Below are 20,339 nucleotides of genomic sequence, written 5' to 3'. Positions count from 1 at the left end.
TAATTTATTGCAAGAAGTTCTGTAGTTTATTAAAATATTTTTTATTACTGCCGCAAGGAATGAGTACATGAACATATTTTGTTACTTAATAAGGTCTTAAATTAATTACTATTTATGAATTTTCTAATACTAAGTAAATGATGTCACATAAGAAAGTGTTTGGAGGAATACCCAGAGATTATGAAAATAATCTTTTTTTTTTTGCTTATGTTATTCATGTTGTTCAGTAGTTTGAATAAATGAAAATGTTTATGTTATTAGTTAAGGAAAAATAAATGAAAAAATGCAGTGTAAACTGTAACAGTAGTGCTTCTTGTGCAAAATTTAATGAAAAGGTTGCCTCTATTTTACAATTTTGCATCAAACAGATGTACAAAAACTGGACAAACTAAGCTTCATCTGCACTAGTATCCTGATACAAACTGTTTTCTGTTCTCTAGGGACATATAGGTGGAATGAAACAATATTTTCTATCGAATCCTCTTTATCATAATGTAGACTGAGTCCAACTTTAAGTGTGCCTTTTGGGGTTCCTTTTGTCTTCAAAAGGAAACTATATTATTTTCCAACTGACTAGTTTTTCCCACTGACCTTATTCTAATAGCTGTATTTCAGTGTCATCCCCCATGTTTGCTGTGTCATTAATATAGAGACAAAATACAAGTTGATGTTCAGTGACTTTAGGAAATTGTGGTTTTTTTGTACAGTTTATTGATACATAGAAACAAAATTTTATGTGAGCACATGATTTATTTATAGCTTCTTTAGAAGTTGGTGATCTGGAATAAAGTCTTGAGCACTTTATCCCAGTTATGTACTGTGGGTTTATGTAGGAAATGTTGTTTAAAAGCAACTCTCATTGTTCCATATTTTTTGCGTAGTCTGTCTATGGCTTACAAAATGACATCCGAAGTCACAGCCCTACTCACACACCAGTACCAGAGTCTAAGCCTCCCACAGAAGATGAACTACACCAAGAGGTTTGAAAAATAACTACAAGCATTTACTTTTAAATGAACTTTTTAGGAAAGTAGGTAGTAAACCAAAAATTGTCCTACCTGGGAAGTATGTTCAGAGTAGATCTGTGAATTGCTTAGTAGACTTTTTCCTTGCACCATGTATATGGACTTCGGTATGTAATTTCTATTAAAATTAATGAGACAAAATGTGACATGTTTTATATCTCAGATGAAACAGTTGAAGGCAGTTAGAAAAAGTCCAGTTGGTGGGTTCTTTGCATAGCTCAGCCCATTAGCTCCTTTAGTATTACACTCCTCAATCACTCTTCCTTTCACCACTTTGATTTGAGCTATGGGGGCACACTAACCTTTCATTGTGTGCATATATGGGTTCACACATTTATCTGTTGTTAATATTTCATTAGTCTTTCCTGAGTCATTAGAAATGGGAGAAGGTAAATGTCTGAAGAGTTAGTAGCTTTCTTCAAAAATCTAAAAAAGGCTAATTGAATTTCTTTTGATGAACCTGTAGGGAAAAATGTTACATGTTACAATGGGTCTTTTTTTTTTTTTCTTTTTTTTTCCTCTATATAATCTTTCTCTTTGATGGAAAATTCCATTTATTTTAGAACTACACTGATGAAGTGTTGTTTTATTTCAGATATACTTCTTTTCTGTGCCCCAGGGTAAATTACAGCCCTAATAAAAAAGTTATGGAAATAGAGCCAAGCAATGAATTACTCATAACACTCTGCTTTCCTTTCTCGCAGATTAAACACTGGCAAATGCAATTAGACAGACATCGATTAAAAATGTCAAAAGTTGCAGAGAGGTAAGTATATTGTCACATCTTCTGTTTTTTCAATTAGACTGGTAACTATTTGGAAAATGTCAGCATGAAATAGCTTGAAAGAAAGAGAGGCAAGAGAACTCATGTCACAGAAATAACTGAAGAGAGTTTAAGTGTGAGGTATGAATTTTTTTTTCTGATAAAACATGGCCCAGATATTCCTGATAAATTCAAGTCACTGTAGTGGCCTCTGACCAAGTGTTCTCAAGTTTCCCCTTGCATTGACAGGGAGGCTAACTAGAAATAGGTCTGGGGTTATAGTTTGATATTTCGAAAGGGTAATCACTGACAAAGCAAGGGATCTGATTGATAGAGCTTGCTGGGTGATGAGCTCTCAGCTTGAGCAACATGGCTCTGAGCTTACATCCAACAACAGCACATAACACCAGCAGGAATCTCTTTCCAAGTTGGAACAAAATATGCAAGTAAGGGGCTAGACACCAAACCATTCAAAAAGGCTCTTTAGAAAGTTCACCTTCAGTTTAGGTAAAGAAAATGTCTGCTGTATCTTACGGATCATGAAGTACATGGATAAAGTGAAAAATGCAGAAAGATTGAGCTGCATAAGATCAACTGAAGGAAATAAAACCAAACACGTCTTCATCCTATCATATAGGTGTGTCCACATGTGTTTGCTTATATATACATATTTATGTATTCACATGCATTGTGTTCTGCTTGCTGAACAGTAGAGATTATGGACTAAGTACACTGTAAGCAGTAAACAACAAGAAGTAATATTTTTCCTCACTTTTCAATGATTTTCAATAATTATTAGACAAAAAGAAAGTGGGAATTAGAACATGGGAGACGTAAAGTAACAGAACACAACATAAAGAAGTTTTTGGTTTGTTCATGGGATTCAGACCTATTCATGAACCCTGAAGTTTTTTGAAAAAAACAACTTTGTGTTTTTTGGGGATATTTTTGGACATATTAGGAAAGCTCGTAATTTATTTTATTTCAGCTCTTGGTAAGAAAGACTCGAAGCACGCTCTTTCTTCAAGGATCCACAAGTTCAGTGTTAATGGAATCATTAATTTTTTTAAAGCATAGCAAACATATTTTAGCTTGAGCTTGTAGGTTGTTTTGGAATGTACATGTACCTGGTTACAGCGGTTTGGTTGAGGCACAGTAACTTCTTGACTGGATAACACAATAAGGTTTTCTCTCCTCCTGACATGACAAATGTTTGATGCTCTTGTTTTCCTAGTCTATTAGCTTATACAGAGCAGTATTTGGAATATGATCCTTTTCTTGTGCCCCCTGATCCCTCAAACCCTTGGATATCTGACGACACCACTTTCTGGGAACTGGAGGCAAGGTATATATTTTTTTTCTTTGTCTTTTGGGTGAAGGGTGCTTAGCAGGCTTCTCTTGAAATGTGAAAGTTTCAGGCAGAAAGAGGCATTGAAGGAAAATACTGAAGCAAAAGTAAATGCAATATCCTTTTAGTCTTTCTAGCTTCAGAAGATGTGAAGAGCTATGGATTAATAAATCTATGTAAAGTTACTGTAACCAGTCTATAGCATTCCAGTGTGGGGAAAAAAAACATGACTTTTTGAAATCTGGTAACATTTGCTAGTTGGAAGTCCTTTTTCTTCTGCAAAAGTGAATGCATTTTATCTTCATCCTGTCTGAGCAATAACAGCCTGGTTACTCATTGCTGAACTTTGCACTGATGTGAGCAATCTGGAAAGTGAGAAATTTCTGGCTGAGCTCTAGGACTTTATCTGCTATATTCTGTACATAGAGAACTAAAACACTGAAGTATTGCTGATTGTGGGTTTTATTGCTTCCTTTCCTGTAGCAAAGAGCCAGGACAGCAGAGGGTGAAACGATGGGGATTTGGCATGGATGAAGCTTTGAAAGACCCTGTGGGAAGAGAGCAATTTCTCAAGTTTCTGGAGTCTGAATTCAGTTCAGAAAATTTAAGGTGAAATACTTTATGTTTTAGTAGCTCCTAAGATACTTCTTATTTTCTTATTAATATTTTTGGGTGACATATTCTTTCTTGATTTCAATCCCATCAAAAGTTATCTTGTGTCTTATGTTTTGGAGTCAATTCATGTGGATTGCTGCCGGTTTTTATATTTAGGTTGAGAGAAAAACTAATATAATCAGCAGAGACTCGCATGAAATGGTCTCCTATTCGTATTCAACTTTTGGTCCAAATACCCACATAAAAGACTTTCTCTCAGTTCATTCTATTATACAGCATTAAAACACTGACCCACTTAAAACCTATTCAGTAGCTTTTATTATGTTTGGTTTTATGAAAAAAAATAAAGTTTTAAAGAAAATTTGTTAAAAAAAATAGATAAAGTATTTAGAAATAAAAGTTAAAACTTTCACTGTTGGTCCCGTTTATGTGGATTCTTGGTCTCTTGAAAAGCTCCACGAAGATCATATGGATCAGACACAGAAGTAATGTGATGTTCACCTTTCAAATTCCTTACTAATTGCAAAATGCAAATTTGTTTTTAGTGTATGAATCTTAAATCACGCATGTATATAAGCAGTATTATTTCAAAAAGATTATTCAAAGTACTATTCCAAATATTTCAAGAGAAATATTCTTTGACTTAAAGAAATAGTATTCCATCCATTGGCTTTCAGCATATCTAGTATTGCTGTTCTGAGGAAGTCTTATGGTAGGGATTACTTCAGAGGAACCAATAGCAGTATTTTGACTGATGAGTCAGACTGTATATAGCTCATAAGCATGTATGCCACTGTTTTCACTATGTTCCATCTTGTCAAATGTCATCTGTACCACTTCTCATTCACCAATAGAATAAGGAATATAAAATCCTATTTACTTACATTACAAAACTTAGAAAATTCCTGAACCTCATTTTTGTGTGTGTGTGTGTGTGCCTGCACTTAGTCCTGAGCGGTGCTGTATAACCTTTCCTTTTCCTTTACATAGCATTAGAGTTGCCTTTACATAGCATTTGACAAGAGGCATTTAGCACTTTGTGGTGTTGGTTCCTTAAATGCTCAGTAATTGCACAAACCTCCTTGTTGTTAATTTAGGATTAACTGCGGAATAGCTAGAGATGGATTTCTCTAAGTTGCTGACCATGTTCATACTTTGAACTTTGCATCACAAGTATATATTATGTACGCTATACCTTATATTTCCCAAATGACTTTTTTTTACTTTACCTCTCTGGAAATATAGCTCAAACATGGAAATATAGCCTGATTTCCATGCTGATAAGTTCATTAGTGACATATAAAGATTTTTTGTTAATTAACAAATCCAGTGATGAACTCAGCATGATACCTAAAGAGGGAAAAATCCATTTTTTCACTCACAAAACATCCTGGCAATTCCTTACGCAGAGCAGCTGTTCAAACATAAACCTATCCAGCCTGGTATGTACTGCAGTTTCAGTGTGTTTCTGTGATTCATTTGTCTCTCTGCCAACTACAGTGTTACCCACATAATCCCCAGCTCTTTTCTCTAATCCTATTTACAACACTAACCACAGGCAAACTGCAAGTGACTGATCCAGAAAAATACACTAGAGAAATTTGTTCAGAGCTGATTCCTTGACATGCCATCTTCTCTTCCATCTCTCTAGATTTTTACATCAGTATTATAAAATACCTAACAGCAGCAGTGAATATGAGCTTAAAGGCTTCATTGGGAAGAATTGGGCAGAGGATCAAATTCTTACTTTAAAGGGGCTTTCTGTGATATTAACTGAAAACTGTCTCACAAGCTCTGAATTATATTTATGTGTTCTCAAACTGGGGAAATCAATCCACAGTTAAGCTCAAACAGTAAAATCAGGTTACAAAGCATGAATTTGTAAGGCTCATTGCATATGAGAATAAAAATATTACAGGTCACACTAAGAGAAATTAAAAGCATTTGGGGCATGGTGGTTTCAAGCGTTATTATTAGAAAAACCTTAAATTTAAAAGACTACCTGTTAGTTTGCTCAGTTATTAACCTCACTACAGCAATTTGATTTTCCTTATTTTTGAATTTGACAGCCACCTTGAACAAAATGTTTATTTCCATTCACTCATCCTACTGCAACAGTGTGAATTCAAGTCAGTAGCTAGCTCTTATCCTTCTACAGTCATAATCAGTAAGTGCCATTAAACTCAAGGGAGGTAATACAGCTGGGACTGTGGATTCAAGTTACCCAGTACAGTACAAGAGATACTCAAACACTACAGAGAGAATCTAATTGATTAGAATTCTTATACCTCACTTCAAAACAAACAATCACAAAAGCCTGAAATGTGAATCAGTTGTTAAGTCTACCATATGCACCATTTGTATTCAAGTGTAATTGTCTAAGTAGTTAAATGTCTCAGTATTACCTGTTTCATTGACTTGAACTGAGAGTGCCTAAACTGGCTGAGAACCTGAGTCTTAGAGGATATAGATTGCATTTTGAGAAACAGAACAGGGATAAAGAAACTTGAGTCATGAGTTAAAACTAAGAACTGTGCAATCTGATCAAAATCTGATCTAAATGTGTATGTCCTGATCTAAATGTGTATGTTTGGTGGCCCTGCTAGGCAGGGGGGTTGGAAATACATGATCCTTGAGGTCCCTTCCAACCCGGGTGATTCTGTGATTCTGTGAATCAAGGGGAATGCAATCAGAACTCACTTCTTTTTTTCTGTTCCTCTCTGTTGTTTTTCTTTCTTTGCCCATAAATTGGAATTAATAGTATTTCCCTCTCCAGGGGTGTTGTGAAGGGTAGCAAAGGAATGCTCCTTCTGAGGGAGATATTGAGTAAAACTGTAAGCCATCTCATGAATCTAGTTCTGCTTGATCATTTAACAGTGAGCTCTTCAGAAAGCCTGATAAGGTTTATCAGCATGGCAGCTTAATTGCAATGTGATTGAGTTTTACTAACAGCCAGAATGGATTCTTCATTCACCTAACATATCTATGAGTTGTAATCTCTCCTTATCATGCAGCTGTTTTGAATGCATCACTTTGCATACAGTTCAATACAAGAGAGCAAACACCTGAAGTTTGGATAATTTATAAAAATTCCCACTGCGTATTACAAACATGGTGACCAATATTCACAATTCATGAGACTTCAGTTTTGGCATGATCCAGTGCTACTGAGTTCAGTTGCAAGGCAGTTCAAGCATGGGAAAGGAGATTTTCAAAGAGTAACCTAGTGAAATGAATCTTATGGAAACGTGGCACCTGGAAACTGAATTTCTTCACCTCTGTAGAAAATTTCCATTCCTCTCCCTATCCTTCTTTTGTCTTCATGCTGCAGAATTTTTTGGAAAAACAGCATTCATGTGAACTGTACGTTTGCTCCTACGTGGTTGTTTTGTAGGATTTACCAACGATTGGAAGATCTAAATAATTTCAGTGCTGCCAATCTGAAAACCTGTCACAGTCTATTATGCAGTACTGCAGTAGGGGTGATCTCCAAAGTTGCAAAAGCCTCACAGGTTAATGAATGGAGGACAGAGACAGAGCATCTTCCCTGATACACGGAAGCAAAAGCCACTGGACCTGTTGCCCTTTCCTTTGACCCTCATTTACTATCTTCCATATTGAATGAACAAGTTAAGGAAAAGAGGCACTGAGTTCTGTCTGTTCAGAGAAAGGAAAGGGACTGAGAAATTAGTTAAATTAAGTTTTCTTTAAGTGTTTTCTCCTGATGAAGTTGGATGTGCTCAGACCTCTGCAAGCTGAGATTGTGAGAAATTTTTATCATGGACTCCTAAATTGCTGTAAAAATGTTCTACACTGGAAATAGAGGCTGTGATTATGTCCTATAAAATAAATGAATTAAAAAGTATTACCAAAATGTATAATTTTTGCCCACAAATTGTTTCAGTCATAGTGCTTAATTTTATGTTTTATTTACTCCAGGTAATTTTTTTAATTACAGCATGACAGTACTTTTCTAGAGCACTAGGGGGAAAATGGTGCAAGAAGCAAAGTTCTTTTTCTTAATCCAGCTTGTTTCTTCTTTTGTCACTCTTTGTTATTGATGACCAGTCTTCACTAACAGGGAAGTTATAAAGGTATGATGAACAATCAACTGTACTTGATAGTGTAGCAAATCTGAACAGAAGCACTGGTAGCTACTTTCTTTGAGGTACTGCTAGTGTTTATAACTCATACCGTTGATTATGAGACCTTGTTCTAAGTGCTAATGTGGCCAAAATGTAATCTTTGAGGCTGAAATTACCTGTGCTTTGCTTCTGTTTCAGTCAGAAGTGTAAACTCCCAAGTCCCCAAAATATTGTAATTTCTGCAGATCAGAAGACACTAATTACCAGATTTAATTCCCTCCCATTTTTTTGAAGAACTCTTGTGCTACTATATTTGAAGTTTGAAGTTGTATTTGGCAAGAAGGTGGTTTCTAGGAGTCAAAAAGTAATCTTTCATGCAGCCAGAAAAAAATGCTAGCTGTTTTTCTCAATGCAATTTGTTAATGTCTTGCTGAAAGTGCTGAGGTCTGTCTCTGACTTGTTGTGACACATACATGGGTTGCAAAGCCCATGGAAAACCCACCTTGCTTTCTCAGTGTTGCTTAATTCTCACACATTTGTTGAGAATCACTGCAGCTTTTTTCCTCTCTCTGTGTTCTTATGTTGCTATGTGCTAAATATAACTGATTAGCTTAATCTGGGATCTGCTGTTGGCTGCCTCAGTCATTTAGGTCAGTTAATGGGACAGAAGCTGGGATGCAGCTGTGCTATTTATCTGGCACGGCCACCCACACTTTGAAAGTTTTCCAGCTGGAGGACGTAAGCCCCAGATGTCTTTCAACATGTGTCCTATCATGTTATGTGGCTGGAGGTACAATTCTCATGCTATACACTCTCACTCAGCCATACATCTGGCTTGTGACCTAGTATGACACAGCCTAAATGCTGGGATGAACAAAGCAGCAGGGTTTATACCCTGACCCTCAGACTGTCTATTCAAATGGTACTGAGCATCCTCTAGCGAGGGTCTCCATGACTGAAGCTAACAGGATTTTCAAGTTTCATTCAAGGAAAGAGACAAAGCTCTAGTTCCTTCTGTGAAATGTACAACCAAGTCTGTGCATAGATTTGTCCAGAAAATGCACTTGGAATTCCCTCTATCCTCTCTTCCCCTTTCGTGTATTTACTGTTGCAGACATACCCTTTGCTACTGGAATTTTACCTTGCTCTAATCACAGCCTGCAAGGCAGAGGTATAAAAGCAGACAGGTGCATCTTTTTGAGGCCTCTGCTGAGGTCTTGCAGAATCCATTTCCACTTCCTTCAATAATCTGTGCTTTTGATAGCCATGTGATACTCAGAAATGTTATTTTAGAAAATGCAAGAGGTAGCAGCCTCATTTTTGGCTTTTCCTAATTTTGCATATTTGACTTTAACTCTTATGTGGGAGGAGGGTAAGCATTTTTTCTTAAACATAGATTAAGAAATTGAAAAGTAGATTAAATTAGTGAACTCGGTTTTGGCTGTGAATAAGCTTCTTAGATGGAGCATGCTGCAGAAATCAGCATTTTCTTCATGCTTTTAAAGTGTTTTCTATATTTAGAGCCTCATATTTCCAATAGAGCTTTTAAATGCTAATGCTAGAAGGGTGGAATAAAATTAATTTATTGAAAATCTGATGTTGAGCCTCTAAGAATGTATCTATGCAACCTTGCTGTTCCATATTGGAAGCTTCTTGTTTACTCAAAGAAGTCCAATTTATCTCCCATCTATTTTCCCATAATTGAGTATAACCTACTGTATGGAAACAGTTCACTTGAGAAAGAAAATAGCATCCTAAGGCATACTTGTAGTGACTTCCAGAGATACTGGCAGTCATATAAAGGAACAAACAAGAATGTGACAGCTTTGAGCTAGATACTCAGGCTGTCTGCAGGGTGATAGAAAATGTATGTTTACAAAGAACATCCTTCTCTTTCATTTTTCTGTTCCTTACCTGACTTTGATACACATGAGTTATCAGTCAGTCCCAGAAGATGCATATAAAGGGGTTGGCACTGCAGGATATGCACTTTTAGATGCAAATATTAAAAGTAGCTTAAGGAAACCAAAGTAGGTTGCCCAAATTTGACAGAGTGAACTGAGTTAAAGTTTCTGAGCTGTGCCGTTTTAAAACTTGAGTTATGAGGCCTTTATACATACTGCATTGCCGTCAGATTCCCAGAATATATCTGTGGGCTTTGTGCAGAACTGTTTTCAATTCATATTGCAGATCACACAGATAAGTGGTTCTACTCAGAATATTTGAAACTGAAGTTTTTTTCTGTGTTGGCACAGACTCTGTGACCTTGGAGAAAACACTGTACATTATTAATGTATTTGCGAAACTGGGACAATATTACTTCTTTATCTCTTGGAGAATTTTATGGGATTAACAGGCTGAGAAGCTGTGTGTAAATACCATGCAACTGGAAGGTGCAGAAGTGCCTGAAATAGTCAGCTCGGTATTGTGACACTGACTGTAGTGGCTTGGAACCCATGAGCACGGGCTCCTTCCATCCAGCACACTATAAAGCAGTTTTGAAACAGAATTGAAGGATTAATTGCTGCCCAGAAGGTAAATTATCTCAACTGAAGAATGTGTCATAATAGGAATACTCTAAGTTTTTCTTTAAAGTGCTTTACTGTCTCTTATGATTTGTTGCAGTAACTATATTATGACTTGGACTTAGTGTGGTATTATTTCATTTACCTTAACACCCATCCACAATTCCTCTCTCCAACCATTCACTCTCGGACAAAGCTAGGAGATTTCAGATTGATTTTATGTTTTAAGCAGGATTGAACCACATCTTAAAGGTCCACCTAAATTAGCTGTCAGCCTTGTAAAAAACTGACTTGTTTCACACACATCAGCCGACCTGTTTCATAGAGCCAACCATATCAAAACAATACTGAAAAGTTGTATCTTTTGCAGTGGTTGCATATGTAACATGATAAAAATCATACTTCAATTGAGCTCTCTGAGGAAAAAAAACACAACTGTGTAGGGGTTCTGTAGTGTACATAAGCATGACATCCTGATTTAATTTAATTGAATTTTGTGCAGTGAGAGTTCTAATACCTGTAAGAGAGGTAACAATAAAGAGCTCCTAATAGGAAATAACAACAGAATAACAAAGTTCATAGCTAGCTGGCTGTGATCACAGCTCAATCAAGCCCTCTCTCTAGAATGAGAAGGATGACTGTCACTGTGGTTGCCTGATGCTGGTTTGCTCTGCAGCAGGAGAATGGGTGCTTCTGTTCAACGCTGCAGTTAAAAAAAAAAAAAAGTTTAGAAATGCAATACTGAACAAATAAATGAAATTATAGAAATGCTTTTCTTTTACATACATGATTTATGGAGTAAAAGTAGGAAAATTGTCAATACAGTTATTTGGCTGATAGCTTAGCAGGACTCGGATTTACATAGATATCAGGAGCATGAGTTCTTATTAGCTTCTGAAGGAATGTCAAAAAGCAATAGGTTTATAAGTGATGTAAGACCTTGTGACTCAGGTGAAATGAAATCTCAGTTTAATTCCAGTTAAATGAAAACCTCCTAAGAAAGCTACACCTGCATAAGAAATGAAGCATTTCTCACCTCTCTTGTCTAGGCTTGTAATTGCGTTTTATGGCAGTTGGATTGCCTGACATGGCACCAGTCTTGATCCCAGAATAAATTGATAGATTTTACCTATTTTCACACGTTTTATATGAAACCTGTAGTTACCTTACTCTTTTTTTTTAAGAGCAGAGAAAACTATCACCATTTCATTAGTGATTATATTGAGCTGGAAGTCAAGATGATGTGTTGTGCCATAGGTTCTGGTTAGCAGTAGAAGACCTGAAGAAGAGGCCTATCCGTGAAGTTCCTGCTCGTGTCCAAGAAATCTGGCAAGAATTTCTTGCTCCAGGTGCACCCAGTGCCATCAATCTAGATTCAAAAAGTTATGACAAAACCACGCAGAATGTAAAAGACCCTGGAAGATACACATTTGAAGATGCTCAGGTCAGTTTGCAATTCTTTTTATGGAAATCTGAAACAGACTATTGGCTACTGAGATGCATATGCATAAAATAAGATATATTTGAGAATTAAACAGTAATGTTCTGTGTTCCAAACTGATATTTTGGAAATTCAAATGTGTAACATTTATTTGCATCTGGATGCTTCAAGCTCAAAAAAGGGATAGGTTAGATATGAGGAAGAAAGTCTTTTACAGTTAAGATGGTGAGGCACTGGAACAGGTTGCCCAGTGATGTGGTTAATGCTCCATCCCTGGACGCTTTCAAGATGAGGCTGGATCAGGCCCTGGGCCACCTGATCTAGCTGTGCATGTCCCTGTTCATTGCAGGGGAGTTAGACTAGATGGCCTTTAAAGGTCCCTTTGAACTCTGAGGATTCTATGAGTCTATGATTCTATGATTAATTCTGTTGATGAAACTTCTGTATCCGGAGTCTTCAACTGGGTTTGGTATGCATCAATTTCTAGTTCTCAAGATCTGCCTGTGAAGGACTTCTCTTGATACATACTCAGTGTCTTTTCTCTCAGTGCTCATCCAAAACTGCTGCTGTCATTTATAATAGTGAGGCTTCTCATCACAAAGAAAATCTGACTCATGAGAAAAAAACTTGATAGTGGCTTATGCAGAAATATCATATTCCATGGATGTTGTATTAAATTATCATCTACAGAATATCCTAAGGATGTATTCTTTGATAAGCAGTATAATAGGAGTAAAGAACAGTCTGTAAATGTCTTATCTGGCTTTTGGGGATTTGACTTAGTACATTTTTGAATACCATAATCAAAAGATACTTTCAATCAGAGCTAGGTTATGAAGATGCTTACTTTTTGGGATGGGAGCATAAGTTAAAACAAAGCAGTAAAATACAAGTTTCTGTTTTCCTCAGGGGAAAAAAATAAAACTGAAAAACAAAAATCCCCCCCACCCGCCAAAAAAACAAAAAACCCAAAAACAAAAAACCCAAGCACCTAAATGGTAAATGAAATTTCATTTGACTCATAGCTTAATATTTTATACTTGAAGACTTCTGAGAAATACAACAGAAATAACTTGTTTCACAATAAAAGCTGTAGAACTACTCCTGCCCTCCCTTTTTCATAAGCAGCCTAGTGATGAAAATTTAATTATTAATACAAAGTGAAATGGTGTCAAAAGGAGAGATTGAGATCATATCCCTACAGAATATTCTACAGCTTGATTATTAGGACATCAACTTGGAAGCCAGGAGATACTGTTCTAAGACCCTCAAAGCAGAAAGGAAATTGAATCTGACAATCTTTGTACTTTTTGGGAAAGTGCCTCTGCCCTAAGTAGGATGACGAATAATTCTACCAATATAAAAAGAAAGAAAATTTGTGTGCTCTCATATTGCTGTTATAATAGCAACCTATGATGAAACAATAATATTGTCATTAAACACTATATCATTCATAGTGATTTTAATAAGCCAAACAAGTGGGTGTTGCTTACATATACTGAGCCACTGGAGATTTAGGAATTTAGCATACAGCAAAAACAAGTTGCACAAATAAAAGCTCTAGCAAGTTCAGAGGTTGAAAAGAAAATACTTTTTTGCAATTGAGTCACAAAACGAAAATTTAATTCCTTGCCAGCATCCAATTTTTGTTTCATAAAAATAAGTGTAAAGTTTCAACGTAATTTTACTTCCAGATTTACTTCTTTTTTTTTTTTTTTTTTTTTTCCCTTTTTTCTCCCCTTCAGTTTCTGAAAGAGGTAAAGTATGCTGTCCATATGCAATAAAGGATTTTTTCCTCCATTCAGGCTTCTATGTATTTGATGCAGTTCAGCATACAGCTCGAGCCAGGAAGGATCCATTTTGCAGAGTAAAAGGGGCAAGCCCAACTCCAGCTTGATGCTTTAGCACCTCTCATATTTGTGCCCCACCTGCAGTGGCAGAGTTCAGCCAGTAGTGGGGCTCTGCCTCTTGGGAAAGGGACCACTAATAACTCATTTTTGGCAGACATCAAGTCATTTAATTGTGCTTTAAAATGCTTTGAAAAGCATTTCTGGACTTGAAAGATGGTACTGTGAGATTCCATATCAGATGAGAGTGACACAAAAGTAAAAATAGACCAATTGTGCTAAATAATATCCATCCTCAATTTCCGACTTATTGTACACAAACAATATTAATGCAACCAAATTTAGTCTTGTTTTTATAGATTTTTGCATAGATATAGCATTTTAATGCCCATCATCAGTGATATGTACGTCAGTACCAGGGTCCCTTCTGCTCTCAGTTGCCTGAATCAGCTGCTCTTGTATAAACTGAATGGAATTAAAACTCCCCAAATGAACAAGCCTGAGTTCTGATTGTATGCCAGAACTTCTTGGCTTAGTGTGGGAAGCACAATGAAAGGCACTTAGAATCATTCTCTAGAGTTTCTAACAAAGCAAAGATTAAAAAAAAAAAAAGCTTTAATTTTACATCACTATAATTTTAATTTGGTGGTTTTTTTTCTATTCATTAATTGCTTGCAGTACCAACCTCAAAAACAGTATTTACTGTAGAGTTTATTGTTTCCTGTTTGCTCTGCTAAAGTTTCCTGTGGTAGAAGGTAGGGCTTAAGTGAAAAAGAAAATGGAAACAGCTAACACAGTGCAGAACATTTCTTAAAATACTTTTGTGAGAATATTTCCTGTTCAGATGGCTTTTTCTAAAAATTCCTCTTCTAACATTATAACTGGAATGAGATTATAAAATGTTTCACGTTGTAGATTTTTAGTGAGTTTTTTTTTTTCCATTTGTTTCCTTGTTTATTTTGATTAATTTATTTTAAAGTGATGAGAATGTTGAGAAAAAAAGCTCTATAAACTGCCTGTGTCACTTCTTTCTCCATTAGTGCTATCAAATTTTTATATGTCTCTGAAGAATAAATATCTTGAAAATTCGATTAGCCTGGAACTGTTTTTCAGTTTGCATGTGCATTTTCCTTTTTATATTGTCAGCTGGGTAGCAGAATAAACATCTCTCAAATAATGCTTCCAAGAGTAGCCAGGGGACACCCTCTCTAGGTTAAGCACTTATCTGTAGTACTAAATTAGAAACCTACCACCTTTTCAAGCATATCAAGTCAGAAAAGCATCTCCAGAAACGAGCTGAGAAAATCTGATGGGAAAGGATTTGAGTTAAGCAATGTGGTCGCTTAACTGAACTGACTGATGTAAGGAAGGTTTCAAACTGGGCTTTAAGATAGAACTAAGTTACAGATTCTCAGAAAAAATAATTCTGTAAGAAAATAGGGACAGTAAGTTTAAGGAAGATGTGCTATATCCTTTATATGTAACAAATAAGTGGAATTTCTGGTTTAATGAAGGAAAGCAACTCATCTTCAGCTGAGGAACTGCAACCTCAGCTAACCTTACCTCATAACGCTGCCTATTCTAAGTAGTGGTAGCTGGCTAAAGATATACAACTGCCTCCTGTTTTACCTATATCTTCTTTTGTGGGAGTAACAACACTTTCTTTTCCTTTCAGGAGCACATTTACAAACTGATGAAAAGTGATTCTTACCCTCGTTTTATACGATCCAGTGCCTACCAGGAGCTGCTACAGGCCAAGAAAAAGGTATTGGTCCATCTTGCCTTTGTCTTGCCACTGTGCAAAGCGGTGGTTATGTTTGCAACAATACTCAGTCTTCTCTCCCCTGTGCCAGTGCAACTGGATATCTGGTAGGTGACCAACTTGGCGTATTTGGAGGGTCACATATACACAGGAATTCAATATACATATATGTGTATATATCTGCATGTGGGCATGTTGCAATAAGTTATTCTAGCAAAACGTATTTTTATTTTTACATCCCATATTGTACTGTTTTCTCTGTTATGAAGCACCTTAAATTGCAAAGTGCTTTACAAATTCATTAAAAAATAAAATAAAATCCCAGAAGAATAGTCTTTCATGTTTGCAAGTTTGCTTATGTAATAACTGTTGTTTTCTTTATTCCACCTGTAAAATCGACAGAATGTGTTTAGAAACAGTCTCACTCATATGAATAACTTCTGATTCCAACTATAAAAATAGGGGCTTCCTAATCCTATTTCTTTCCCTATTATTACATGAATAGTTTCAAACAGATCAGAAATATGAATTGAAAGACTGATCATGTCACACTTGTACAATCAGAGGCTCATGTATTGGCATGTAATGTTTGCTGAGAGAAGCCCAGATTCGGAATTGACTCCTGAAAAGGCACAGCCCAGAGTATGTGGAGCAGTTTGTGCAATGCAGAATTCTATAAAGATAAATAATTTTATTAGAGGGCTCTAAATAGTGATCTCCTAGAGTCACCTGGGAGCCGTGTGCTTGCAAAATCAGGACCCTGTCATTGCTGAAATGAGGTAGTTATTGACATCGTAGCATTCTACTGTTTATAATGACAACCTAAAATTATATGAAAGTACTGTGTGATTTTGTTTTTTGTTCAAACATTGATTTCTGAAGATCCAATATAGAGAGAAATGTTGAAAATACCAGAAAGCTACAACTGTCCGTGTGAAGTCCTTAAGTTTGTGATTGTCAGTTCATTAACACAAGATGTGCACTTCATTATTTCTTTTTATTTTCAGTTTTTCTTTTAAATCAAACCGTTTTGATTCCCATGAAAAATGATTTTTGTCAAATACTATATCTGCTTTGCCCATCTGCTGTTTTGCAGAGTCCCATTACAGCTTCATACCTATGTTTGCTTCCTTATTTATACAAACTTTGTTTTGCAGTCCATTGTTTCATCAGTCCTTTTCTACTCCATTTTTTCTTGCTTTTCTTTTTCCCCTCCTTTTTCTTTTAATTTTATTTTAAATTTAAGTTGGAAAACACACTGGATCGTCGAACATCTTTTGAGAAATTCACACGCAATGTGGTAAGTTTGTTGCCTCGGAAGACTAGTAAACCTGATGGGACATCCTTCTCCTTTCCCCCTCACCGAACCTTCCTTTCCCTTTTTGCTTCTCTAACCTGACAGTTAAAAGTCTGTTTATCACAGTTTGTGAATTTTCCTAGGAATGTCAGCTTTATAATCTACTTTCATTACAACCCCTCCTCCCTAGTCCCTTTCCTGCTGACCTCCACACATGGAGGAATGGAACTTTGGAACTTTGGGAGCCATGCTTTTTACACTAGGAAGCATTAAATGATTTGCTTCTTTTTTTTTTAATTTGTAGTAAAGAATCTGTGAAAACCTGCTTGATGTTGTTCCTTTTTCCAGTGCCTCCCAAAATACTAAGCCTGATATAGTTTAAGTATAATGGATTTCATTGCTGTCTCTTTTTTTTTGGTTTTACTAGAAAAGCGTTTGTCCCATTTTTGTAATTGGGGACAGTGAAAAATGAACAATAATAATTTCCCTTTCCCTATCCTCCTTAATGCATAGCTTCTTTAGGACCAAAGAATTGATGCTGATGATGCAGAAGGGTTTGATTAAGATTTCAATTTGTTTAAGGATACAGCAACAAATTATTTTTCTTTTTAATAATAATTTTGGAAATATATTTCACCAAGGTAAAATTGTGAAGGCTGGTAAATTTGCTGTGGGCATTATCTTGCCACCAGCCAAAAGATCCACTGATTGCTTGAAATGTGGGATTCTTTTTACTTTTCCGGTTTCTTTGGATTTTTTTTTAAACTTTGTGAAAGTTCCAACTAAAGCATTCAACGCATTTATTTTTGTAGGGCAGAAACATCCCTATTTTCCCATGCCATAAAAACTGTACACCAACACTGAGGGCGAGCACTAACCTGTTATGAAAAGAGGTAGAAAGATCTTGGATTCTACTCAAGTTTGTCTGCATTGTCTGTTGAATTGTGCAGTTGATGCTGCTGTGTGTGTGTGCATCTGTGGCTTTTTCTGTGACCTGATTAGTGGAGCTGTGTGCATTGAAATGACAAATCTGAGAGCTTTCAGCAAAGATTATGGTTTTTGTTTTTAGTTACTAGGGAAGGAGAAGCAGTTCTCAGAAACTGCCTCCCGTATAACGAGGCTTAAGAGTGTTTCCTCGAGTATTTAAATTGCATATATGTTCCAGTAATCAGAACAAGAAACAAATACAGTGAAAGTGCAAAGTTCTGTGAGGTTGCAGGAATATCTCACATGTTGAAACAAAACTGTAATCCTTTGACTACTTTCTTATAGGTAAAGGCTTCCTGTAATATGCTTTGAATCCACTGCAATCAGGATCAAATTTGAATTCAATGGGACAAAGTCAGTAAGACTAAAAAGTAAATAAACAGCCACAAAGGAAACTATCTCAATGTTTGAAACAAAAACCCCTATTTTTTGCATGGTGGTGTTGCCATAGCATGTTGCAGTGTGATTTGTGTGTTGTCTGAACAGGTTGATCTATACAACGTTATATGTGACAACATTATACGTAACGATTCTACTTTCTTCCATGGAGATGTTTAACAGGAAGTTCCACAGTAATAAACGAGCCTGGGTTAATGAGAGAGAGCGCAGACAGTACATCTGGGACTCCTGAGAGGCAAGATTTTGCTCATCACAGTGCCTGGCAAACTACAGTATATAGGCTGGGTGTTTAAGTAGCCAGCTGATCAGGAATTGGTTATGATAAAAAGTATGTAAACAAGTGGCTGTAAGGAGAGAAATAGCAAGCTCCAAGCAGGTGCAAGGAAAACAATACAAAAAAGTGTAAAAGTGAACACAGACTGGGAGGCATTAAAGTTATTCTCTGATAAAGCATCAGCCCTGTACACCAGCACTGGAGCAGCATAGTGCCCTGCTGGCATGCCCAACATTCAGCGGCTAATTTCAGGCAGATGAGATGAGATCAGCAGGATGTTGGAGATGTAAGGCAGGCCCAATAACAAAGCTGTGAGCTAGAACAAGGGGAGTGAGGATTTCTGAATATGAAGCATTAGTACTTCATTAGAAGAGGGTGATTCTTTTCTCATGGTGTAAGCTATAATGTAAATACTGTGCATTTGCTTTTTCTCAAAGTACTGCCCTATGAATTTGGGTGGAATCTGTCAAGTTAGGTCAGCTGCAAAAGTAAAAAATATCACTTCTAAGCATACATTCCTGATGAGATGAGCAGCTCGGAAGGTTGCAAACTTCTCCAGAATATCAGGGTTCTCAAGTATAAACATTTTTCTGTGAGAGATCTGAGTTTTTAATCCCCCACAGACCCAGGACCCCTTGCCACCAGGGATTCTTATTCTTCCATTCTTGTTCTCAGTTATGATGAGTTTATAATGTGTAATTATGTGATTTGGTACACTGGTTCTAACATGCAGGGATGAGGCAAGTGTTTCTCAGAATATCCTACTGATTAACTTGTTCTACTGTGAAGGGACAGACTGTGGTAAAAGACCTGCTCTTCTGATTAATACAGAAAACAGATGTGAAACAGGTCTTCTACAGCTTAGCCAAATATCTCTGAATGATTTATAAAGAAGAAAATTGTATTTTCACTTATCTTCTGACAATTTAGAAAATTTAGACTCATTTCCACCATTATTTTTCTCAATTACACCATAGTGGCTTTGCATTGAACTAAATTAGACCTCAGTATTTTTATTTGAAATGTTAAAAAAAAACAACCAGTTGTATATAGGGACTGAACATGAGAGGATGACCTTGTGATTCATAACCTGATTTGTTAAGCTGAGACTATAAGAGATTTCTGAACCTTTTGTGAGCAGTAATTGGAAGTGGGTTATACTTGCAACAGAAAGCATTTGCTAAGCAAGAAAGTTTTAAAACTTTCTACATGCTATCTCTCGGTATTAATCAGAAAATTAAATTGAAGTCACCTAAGATAATCACCCATTATTTTAGTTTGGTGGGAAAAAACAGAAGTGAATCTATCCACACATAAAAACTAGTCTTAGCTTTGCATTTCTTTGAGATGAGTTTCCTTTTCAGAAAGCTTTCAGTAATTCAGTGCACTTTATGAACGCCCTATATGCACAACTAAAAGCACTAGTTATTTAGCTTGCTCTGTAAATTATACAGCGCAGTTGCTAATGCTTTTGGCAGTCTGCACCAGCGTGAACAGTGTCAGAAACATGTTTATATAAGATACAATATAGGTAAAGTAATAGCAAACTTGTATTTGCTGTGTGTAATATTTTGTCCTAAATAAAAAGTTAGGAAACTACCTCAAGTAATAACATCTACACAGCACAGGAAAAAAAAAACAAAACAAAACCCACAAGTGAAGGAAGGTGCACTGATAACACTGATGGGAGAAAAGAGGTCCTTTAAGGAAGACTTTAATTTCTCCTTCCCATCAGGAACTGTGACAGTAGCAGACTGGTAGTCTCTGAGCAACACACCTTTGTGAACACCTGCCTGTGTTTAGCTGTGCTCAGTGGTCCGGAAACCCAGAACAAAGCATTTCATTTACAGCACAGTAGGCTCATTTCTTTTCCACTACATGCAAATTTTCCTGTCTTGGCAGGAGACCAGTTAACAGGGCAGTAAGGTGCACTCTTTTCCTCAGAACCCCCCTGGGGAGATGCTCCATCAC

General features: G+C 36.4%; 1 protein-coding gene across 8 annotated transcripts in view; it reads left to right on the top strand.

Annotated features, from left to right (window-relative positions):
* Positions 1 to 20,339, top strand: part of RGS7 (regulator of G protein signaling 7) — a 231,725-nt gene that overhangs the window by 189,694 nt on the left and 21,692 nt on the right. For 4 of the 8 annotated variants that reach the window (XM_052701782.1, XM_052701775.1, XM_052701793.1 and 1 more), the window contains 6 exons: positions 882 to 980; positions 1,730 to 1,791; positions 3,023 to 3,133; positions 3,620 to 3,745; positions 11,619 to 11,805; positions 15,325 to 15,414. In XM_052701782.1, the coding sequence (XP_052557742.1) occupies positions 882 to 980; positions 1,730 to 1,791; positions 3,023 to 3,133; positions 3,620 to 3,745; positions 11,619 to 11,805; positions 15,325 to 15,414 (675 nt within the window). Of the gene's footprint in view, positions 1 to 881; positions 981 to 1,729; positions 1,792 to 3,022; positions 3,134 to 3,619; positions 3,746 to 11,618; positions 11,806 to 15,324; positions 17,313 to 17,520; positions 17,602 to 20,339 lie in introns of those variants that run through there. The other 4 variants (XM_052701809.1, XM_052701806.1, XM_052701807.1 and 1 more) reach the window with 2 other exon arrangements.

Source organism: Tympanuchus pallidicinctus, unplaced genomic scaffold (assembly GCF_026119805.1).
Source record: "Tympanuchus pallidicinctus isolate F22 unplaced genomic scaffold, pur_lepc_1.0 scaffold1, whole genome shotgun sequence".
NCBI classification, from domain to species: domain Eukaryota; kingdom Metazoa; phylum Chordata; class Aves; order Galliformes; family Phasianidae; genus Tympanuchus; species Tympanuchus pallidicinctus.
This window is presented reverse-complemented; position numbering and strand designations above follow the sequence as displayed.